The sequence below is a fragment of the Eptatretus burgeri genome, chromosome 3, assembly GCF_056783735.1.
Source record: "Eptatretus burgeri isolate ZD-2024b chromosome 3, Ebu_testis_v1, whole genome shotgun sequence".
Lineage (NCBI taxonomy): Eukaryota > Metazoa > Chordata > Myxini > Myxiniformes > Myxinidae > Eptatretus > Eptatretus burgeri.
Genome location: NC_140963.1, coordinates 56,890,069 through 56,900,068, shown reverse-complemented (window position 1 = coordinate 56,900,068; position 10,000 = coordinate 56,890,069). Strand labels below are relative to the sequence as shown.

Sequence of the window (10,000 nt, the reverse complement as noted above, 5' to 3'; positions counted from 1 at the left end):
CAGCCATATTGGATTGAGCAAAAATATTTTTTAAATTCTTTCTCTTGAACCGCTTCATTGATCGACGCGAAACTTCACAATTATGATCTGATGGTGAGAGGGAATATAGGTTTTAAATTTCAATTTGATCAGACGCATGGTCTGCCAGCCATAATTATTTAATTTTTTGATCTGGGCTCTTTTTGATTAATATATATATATATTTTTTTTTGAGTAAGGCTCACTGGATTGGTTTCAGGGTGGTGGAATAGCAGCGGAAATTGAAATCCTATCTTGGATCCTCATGATGACTTCGTCTGCTTTTTCCTTGTTAGGGTTCCTTCTGATTACTCCAATGCAGGACTGTACCTAAAGTAATTTGGTCTTCCATTTGATTTGAATTGAATTGATTTTAATCCCATTGTGAATTCCATTGAATAATAATAAGCGTTTTGGGTCAGGGTCAAGTGTCCGATCAAAGCGGAGTTGCATCAAAGCGTGACGTCTTCGTATCCCATCATCACTGCCAGCAGTTATGAAGTGACAGTTCAAGTTGTCTATTATTACCTCTGCCACCGAAGGTTGAAGGAGGTTATGTTTTCACCCCTGTTTGCCTGTCTGTTTATGTGCAGGATATCTCAAAAAGTTGTGCACGGATCCGGATGAAATTTTGTGGACAGGTTGGGTGTGTGACAAGGACGAACTGATTAGATTTTGGTGAAGGTCCAAATCTGGATCTGGCTGCAATAATTTTTTTCAATGATTCTTCACCATTGAGAGATGGGACCAAAAACGATATGCAGCATGATATCTCAAAAAGTTGTGTCTGGATTCGGAAGAAACTTGGTGGACACGTTGCGTTGGGTATGTTGTGAGGAAGAATTGATTCGATTTTGGTGAAGATCCGAATCCAGATCTGGATAAGAGAATTATTTAATTTTTAAAGTGATTCTTCACCATTGAGAGATGGGGCCAAAATCGATACATAGCACGATATTTCAAAAAGTTATTGGGCCCGATATGTTCTCGTGGATCAGGCATTGCGTGGCGGAGGTATGCAGTCTACCGAGTGCCCTTTCAGTTAATTATTTAACACACCGGTACACAAACACCACACAAAATTCACGACACAAAACTACCCAAACACCACACAAAACAAGTCCTGGTGAGGGTCTCCAATCTCTGATTGCTCTTTTTTTTTTCTCAGTTTTCAGATCTCATTTTTGTTCAGTCATTTTCATTCACCCTTATACCAACTTATGCCACAAATTCTTACCGTTTTCAGTTGATTTATTGCAAACTTTATTGTTTTAGGATGCTTCTCCTCTTTGTTGCAGCTTAAAAAAAAATTATGTCAACATTTCTCTTCATATTCTTGTAACTCCTGCCTTTCTCTTATTTTTGGGGATCCAAAATCTCGTCTTATGGAAGAGTGAGATGACAGATTGCAAAATGGCAACATACTGGCCTTGGGGCTACAGTAGGATACATCAAGCAAGCAAATGAATTAATAAGGAGGGAGGAAGAGAGAAGGGAGACAAAGAAAGAGAGAAATATATCAGATTCATGCAAGCAAGAGGGTTGGGGTTGGGCTAGGCAGGGTTAATGGGGAGTAAAAAATAATCCCAGTCAGGGAAGGAATGTCATGAGGTGCTTGGTGCTGGCGCACTGCTTGCTTTTGAAGCTTTGGAGGGAAGACAGCGATTGTACTGCCTCGAGAGGTCTGTTCCACAAACGGGAGAAAAGAGAAACAAAAGAGTTGGCGGGTATGGTCAGCCTGGGTTTTCAGAGTTTTAGGAGGAAGGGGTGACTACTGGAAGGGTGAGGAAGGGGTGAAATTGTTCTTCTACACTTGGATGTCTCTTAGAAGATGTATGCCATCCTGATTTGTGTTTCACAGTGAGGATTTTGCTCATTCAGAGCTCTTACAAACTTATTTTTTCTTGGAAACCTTTTCCTTTCCCAGACATATATGAACCATTTATTAAATTAATTTAATATAATTGATCACTTCTCATACCTAAGTGAATCCTGAAGGATATAATTTCCCCATTCGAAGAAGGAATGGGTATCGGTCAGCAGAAAATTATTGATTGGCCATCGTAAAATTCATCCAATACATGTTTTTTTTTTTCCGTCGACACATGAAGATGTGCATGATTTTTTTAAGTTGTACGTCGACTTTGTACTCGATTAGTGGAGCACATGCACTAAATTAAAAAAAGAAGCTCATGATTTATTCTCATCCCATCATTATATGCCTGTTCAATTCAGTAAATGTTCATATTGAACTTATCTGAGTAACAATGTTCTGCAATAGACTCCATTGTTCCTGACATATAATGCGTTGTTGTAAAATAGTTTGGGATCTCTGCAAACAGGTTATCTATTTGCTCTGTCAAATGAAGCTTTACTGAAAGACCAACAGATCAGGTAACTTTTCTCATGCTCACAATATGCTGTTAAATGGCATAGACCTGCATATGTATTAATATGTGGGTAGGATTAATTTGTGGGGTCTTTTTTAATGAAATACATGGCTGTTGGTTTGCATCACTTGCTGAGAGGGGAGAGGGGAGGGGGGGACGTATGTAGGTTAGAGCTGGAGTTTGGTGAGGGTGATGGCGATTGTTGGGGAGGGGAAGGGAGAGGGTGGACTGAAATTAAGAAAAACAAAATTGACCAAATTTTTTTTAAAAGAATAAGATAAATTGAGGATATGGTAGTTTGTGAGGAATGAGGACAACAGGCAGGGGTGGGTAGAAGAAGAGTGGAGTAAAGGGGGAGGGAAGAGGGGGGGGGGATTGTAGCGATGATGAATGCTTGTATTGGGACAGAAAGGAGATAATGGAAAGGGATCAAATATTTGATCACCAAAATGAAAAACTATCCTGTTCCCTTTAAGACGAGTTTATCTTTCCTTGATTATTCTTTGAATAATGTGTGTGTATTTGTGTGGCATGTCCTGGCAGTTGTGAGCTTGCAGTTAAGGAAGGAGTCCGGGGGAACACTTTCGGCTGCTTTGGTGACAAAATCAAACACATCACAGTTTGTGGCCCCAGCACGAGCAAAATTTCCAACATCAAGGCTACAATCACTCCTCTGATCAACACCACAAGTGAGAATGACTCATTAACTTCTGATTTTGAAGGAATTAAATCTAGTAATCTTATATATAGACAGGCCTAAATTTTAAACTGTCCAATTGGTAATCTCAATTTGTGATACATGGTGATGGAAGGTTTGTGGACGATTCCTTACGAGGTCAAGCTCTTGAGCCAACTATGATTTATTTATTGGGCCACAAGGGTCATTGCTTGTTTATTTGGCCACTTGGGCCAAGAAGACTCACCTCCATCGAGTGGCCATTTTAGCCCCGCGCAATTTTTTTGGGGGGCTCTCCAGACCGAAGAACTCCAGAGTAGAGAGGCTATATGTGGTAAGCACCAGGTACTGAGAAGGCTCTGTGGTCGCGAATTGCTTCTGGACCTAGAGCCCTGATAAACAGCTGTGGGAAAGGTGGACTGATACTAAGTGGGAGGGGTCAGTAACATTTGAAGACTTCATCGACTCCTTGTGAAAAAGAAGAAGAAACTGTCTTGGCAGAGATGTCAACAAGTCATTTGATCCAAGTCTCAAGTGAAGTCGCGAGTCTTTGAGAGAAAGTCTCAAGTCACCACAGGTCAGGTCAGGTGTGGGAGCATTTGCCGGAGCAGCACGTCGCTGCATCCACCTTCCACCATTACTCCAGGGACCTCCGTCTGGCCATCCACCAGGCAGATGCCTGGCCCATCCCCATCTCCTTGAGATAAGCCTGGTGTTGGCTCAGTGGTTAGGGTGGCGGCTTGGGATCCTCGGGTCCCGAGTTCAATCCCCGTTGGCCGCTGAATTAATACACCAGGAGGTTGACTCAGCCTATCATCCTTCCGAGGTCGGCAGAATGAGTACCAGTGTACTGGTAAGGGGGACACTGCATCAGCGGCATAGCCACGTCCCAACCAATGATGCAACCAGCAGCCACAGGCTGCACTCGATAGAGAGAGATCTCCTTGAGATGCTGATCAACCTGCTGCAACCACGAGGCATGTGTTTGGCCCATTGGCCTCCTACACTCACGAGGCTCCCTCGCTGAGAGAATCTGGTGAGCAGGATCAGCATCAGGAAAATGAGCCACAGTCCATACAGCCGCAGCTGACGCTCACTGACGATACATGTAACATATCTCATGTGAGTCTCTCTCAGCAACCACTCGTTGGACACAAAGTCCGACCAGCGATCGGCAATGATTCTCTGAAGAGACCTAGTACCGAAGGAGTTAAGTCTCTGTCTCAGATACCTGGTCAGTGTCCAAGTCTCACATTCGTAGAGCAAGAGTGGAAGCATGGAAGCATCAAGTTCCTGAAGGCTCAGACTTTTGTCGTCCTGCACACGTACCGACAGCTCCACACCCCCACGATCCAGTGAATCCATGACTCCCCAGGCCTGACCCAGACATCTATTGACCTTTGGCTCACAGCCAGCTCACTGCACCGGGGGGGGGGGGGGGTGGTCACCGCATCGTTTTTTTGGTGGCTCTACACGAAGTGTACTGAGCTGTTCTGAGCACTCCCGCTTCCTCAAGGTAAATGCTTCCGGCCTGCAACACCCATTCATCCAAGAGCATCTGCAGAGCTCCGACAGTCTCGCTGCTGGGGACAGGTAGGGAGAGGAAGCGCGGAGTGTCCCTCACCTTAGCGTGGCGCATCCACGAACCCCCCCCCCCAAATTACAAAACAGTGTTAAAGTTACAACACTACGTTCCACCTATATGCAGTATATAAGACAGAGATGGTTGTCTGTTCATCTATATGCGGTTAATGCTGATTGGCTGTGTGAGACTACGTGCAATGTGATTGGCTCCTAGCAAGAATGAGTAATGTATCATATGGGTTTATGAAAAGCCTACTCCCTCAAATCTCATCACAACTCCTCCTCTTCCCACACCCTCAATTTTTGTTCCTCCCCCTGTCTGCTCCCCTCGTAGCAATACCTCCACCTAATCTCATTATTCCCTCTCCCCACCCCTCCCTTCTCCCTCCTCCCCCATGGCCGTGCCTGCTCTCATCATCTCCCCTCTGCCTCAAAGCTTCCCTCTTACCCCTCCCTCCTAAATCAACTGCCTCCTCCCTCTTCAAAGCAAACTTATCTCTCTTCCCCCTTCAAGCTTCCCCCTCATCTTTCTCAAAAACTCCCCCCCACACCTTTCTCCTTCATTTGTTCCCCTCACACTTCTTCCTCAATTCAACCCCCTTTCCCCTCCCTTTCAAATCTCTCTCCTCACTCCCCCTTCTCAAAGCTGCCCCCCTCACATCCACAAAGCTGCCTTGTGCCCCCACCCTCTCTCTTCCATCTCAATCTTCAACCTCCTCCAATCCCCCACCTCCCTTTGTCCCCTCTCTTATTACTCACCACTGCTACTCATCCTTTCACCACCTAGTCCTTTGTCCTCCTCTCCATCCGTCTCTCTTCCCAAGCTCTTCTAAAATCTCTGACACACTGTCTATAACTCTCACTACCTCTGCCTCTCCTCCCTCGTTCTCCCCACCCCTGTACCCAAAGCCTCCTCCCTTTCCTCTTCCTTAACAGTGTGGACCTCAAACATCCGAGGCCTTCACTCGAACCTCACTGATCTCTCTGTACAGGTTGCCACTGACAAACCAGAAATATTCTGCTTAACAAAAACTTTCCCCCTTTAAAGATGTCCCTGACTCCTTAGTTTATCTCCCCGGTTATTCCCTCCTCTGGTATGATGGACCTGAGCCTCGTTCTGGCGGAGGAATTGCTCTCTTCATCGAAATTACTCACTCTCTATGCACTGCCTCCACTCACCCACACCCCCAGGAATACCTCTGGCTACGGCTTCCCCTCCTCTCCCACCTCATGTTTATCTGTGTACTGTACCGTCCACCTAACAGTGATGACTCCATCTACACCTCACTATCCGAAAACATGGACCAACTTCTATCTTCTCATCCGAACTCTCTCTTCCTCACATGTTGAAACTTCAATTGTCATCATGCCAGTTGGCTAGGTGTGGGTACCTCTCTCACCTGTCATGGCATTTCAGCAAAAGCCTTCTGCGACTCATTGGGACTGACTCAATCGGTCAACTTCCCGACCTGGATCTCAGCCAACGGTATTCCATCTCTCCTGGATTTGATTTTGACCAATTTCTGAGAAAATGCCTGCTGCTCTTCTTCTATCAAACTTCTTCCAAGGAATGGTGAACATTTTCTTTTTGTGGAAATTTCTTATTTTCAGAAATTATGTACCATTGGACAAACACCTTCACGATTTTTCTTCAACCTTTCCTTTACCTTATCCTAGTAATCTTTATTAAAAAAAAAATGGTTTCTTAAAATGTTACAACTTCCTCTTTCACACGTGTGGTTATCAGTATTGTGTCATAATTCACCCACTCTCCTTCTTCTTCAAAAGACTGTTTTCAATTCGACCTTTCCTTCATCCTGTGTTTAAAAAGTCCCACTGTTACAACATTTCTTTTCTCCATTCTCTTAATTCTCCTTTCTTACATCCCTCACGTAATGTCTTTAATCGCATCTCTGACTTAAATTTTTAAATCCCAGTTTGCAATGTATGTTCGTGTTCCATCAATCATCCTTTTTTTCCAACTTCAGTGCCAATTGACCCCACCTCCTTAAATCTACCTCCTCCTAACCCTTCACCTGTAATCCCCCCTCCTACTTCTGCTCTTGGCACCTCTTCACTGTCTTCTGCTTCAGTATCAGTTCCTCCTCTTTTGTCCCAAAGTGTTTGGTGTTCTAACATCTGTGGGCTCCATTCTAACCAAACAGAAATCTCACTCTCTTAATCAGTACACTCCTCATCACCAAAAACATGCTCCTTCCTTCCTCTCATCACACCTCCCCCTCTTCTCGACCCCTCAAATCTTGTACCTCCCCCTGCTCGCTCCCTTCTTCACCGTACCTAAACCAAGTGTCATCCTTCTCCTCTCCCCACTTCTCCCATCACCCTCCTGCACCTTGGCTGTGCCTGCTCTCATCGTCTCCCCTCCCTCTCAAAGCTTCCCTCTCACCTTTTCTCAAAAATTCTCCCCTCACCCTTCTCCCTCAACTCTCCCCTCACCCTTCTCCCTCAACTCTCCCCGCACCCTTCTCCCTCAACTCTCCCCTCACCCTTCTGCCTCAACTCTCTCCTCACCCTTCTCCCTCAACTCTCTCCTCACCCTTCTCCCTCAACTCTCTCCTCACCCTTCTCCCTCAACTCTCCCCTCACCCTTCTCCCTCAACTCTCTCCTCACCCTTCTCCCTCAACTCTCTCCTCACCCTTCTGCCTCCAATCTCTCCCCTCAGTTCCCCTTCCCAAATTTGCCCCCCCCCCCACTCACATCCACAAAGTTGCTTCCTTCCTCCACCCTCTTTTCCACCTTATCACTCCACCTCCAAAAATCTTCAACTTCCCTTTGCCCCTTCTCTTATAACTCCCCACTGTACCTCAACCCATCACCACTGAGCCTTTTCTCCTCTTCATCCGGCCCTCTCCCCGAGCTCTGCTGCAATCCCCCACACTCTTTAATCAACTTTCCTTACCTCCCCGCCCCTCCTCCCTTGTCCTACCCTCCTCCTCCCCTCCCCTGCACACAAAACCTCCTCCCCTCCCTCTTCCTTAACAGTGTGGACCTCAAGCATCTGGGGTCTTCTCTCAAACCTGACAGATCTTTCCATACATGTTGCCAATGACAATCCAGACATGATCTGCTTAACAGAAACTTTCCTCCTTCAATGACGTCTCTGACTCCCTAGTATCTCTCCCTGGTTACTCCCCCCTCCAGTTTGACAGACTCAACTGAGTTGCTCTCTTCATCAAAGACTCTATTCCTCACTCTCCATGCACTGTGCTCTCTCTCCCCCACACCTCCAAGAATACCTCTGGCTATGGCCTCCCTTCCATTCCCACCTCATGTATATGTGTGTTGTACGATCCACCAAACAGTGATGACTTCATTTACATCTCACTCTCCGAAAGCATGGACCAACTTCTATCCTCTCATGCCAACTCTCTCTTCCTCATATGTGGTGACTTCAATTGTCATCATGCCAGCTGGCTGGGTGTGGGTACCTCTCTCACCAGCCATGGCACTTCAGCAAAAGACTTCTGCGACTCATTTGGACTGACTCGATCTCAACTTCCCAACTTGGATCTCAACCAACGGTCCTCCATCTCTTCTGAATCTGATTTTGACCAATTTTCTGGAAAATATGTGCTTTTCTTCCTCCGCTGCAATCGGTTCATCTGACCACATGCTTGTCAGAGTGGACATCTCTCTGGTTGTTATTAGAGAACCACCTCAGCTCTGTCGAGTCTGGCATTTCACTCAGGCCGACTGGCAGGGACTTCAAGCAGCCATCAAACTTCTAGGCTGGTCTCCCATCTCTACTTCCTCCGACACAAACTCGTCCTGGGAATTCTTTCAAAGAAACTTGCTCTCTCTCTCATGCATAGATTTATCCCATCTCGTCTTCAGTTGTCCTACCCTTCCTCCTGCTCATGGTACACTGACGCTTGTGGCGAGGCAGTTGTCCTGAAACAACTTGCCTTCGCCTCATGGAAGGCTAATCCAACTGAAGGCAAAAGCTAATGCTTCCACAAAGCTCAGAGCAAGTGTGTGTCTACCCTCAGGAGGGCCAAACAAACATCTTTCTAATCTCAAGTCTGAACTCTCAAACCTGTCTCCCTCCTCCAAATTCTGGTGGTGTCTACTTAAGTCTGTTTTTGTTGTATGTTCCCCCTCAATCCCCTCCCATACCTCAAATGGCTGCACAGCTGACTGCACGTGAAAAGGCAGAATGCCTAAACTCTGTGTTTGCTTCTAAATCTTGTGTCCCAAACCCATTGTTTTCTGCACCCACCTTACCCAGTCACACCCACCTGTTCCTGAACCCTCTGTCCTTTTTCCCCTGACGCGGTGGAGAGGAGCTTGCTGTCTAACCTTGACTCAGATTCTGCAACCGGTCCAGACGGCATCAGCCCACGTGTCCTAAAAAACCTGCTCTGCTGCACTTGCTCACCCTCTCTCTGTTCTCGTCACCCTCTCATTTGTTCAAGGTCATCTGCCATCTCCTTGGAAATCAGCAACATTACTGCCCTGCATAAAAAAGGTGCAAAAACTCATCCCTGCAACTGCAGACCAATCAGCCTTCTCCCAATCATCAGCAAGGTTATGGAATCCATCATCACTTCAGACATTAAATCCTTCCTCTTCTCCAACGGCTTGATTTCCGATCATCAACTTGGATTCAGACCAGGTCACTCTACCCTGGATATGTGCTTATGCTCTCCCAACAATGGATGGAGACCCACAATGCCAGACATGAAATCAGAGCCATCAACAAGACAGGAGCTAGACAAGGAAACATCTTACAAATATATTGGAGTAGAAGAAGGCCACCAGATATGTCATAAAAATGTGCAAAACAATTAACAAAGAATACCCATGTGGAACAAGGCTGATCCTGAAAACATACCTCTCCCAAAGGAACAAAATCAAAGCCAGAAACCAACTAGCAGTACCAGTATTCCAATACAGCTGTGGAATAGTAAACTGGCCATGAGTGGAAATCAAAAAAAACATAGGATTGCCTGTCCTGATGCTCACCTGGATCAGAAGCAAATCACTTAAACCCACCGCAGACCTCCTTCGACCCTGAATTTGTTTTGATGCCATGAACAAACTTCGGTACATCACGGGTGATGAAGGTCGTGGTCAAGTTTCATTGAAATTGTGCGTGTAGTTCGGAGAAGAGAGCAAATACCTATTTTGAGGGTCAACCCCCCCCCCTCCCGTAGACTCTGTTACTGAGTGCAGATTTTGATGCAGTCGATGCACTTTGATACATCACTGGTGATAAATGTTGCAGTCAAGTTTCATCGATATTGTGGATGTAGTTTTGGAGGAGACACCTAATACCTATTTGGGGGGGTCAAACCCCCCCCCCCGTAA

General features: G+C 45.9%; 1 protein-coding gene across 1 annotated transcript in view; it reads left to right on the top strand.

Moving 5' to 3' along the window:
* Nucleotides 1-10,000, top strand: part of LOC147029967 (uncharacterized) — a 57,953-nt gene that overhangs the window by 39,290 nt on the left and 8,663 nt on the right. Inside the window, exon 4 of the mRNA XM_085872153.1 lies at nt 2,952-3,097. Within this exon, the coding sequence (XP_085728279.1) occupies nt 2,952-3,097 (146 nt within the window). The remainder of the gene's footprint in view (nt 1-2,951; nt 3,098-10,000) is intronic.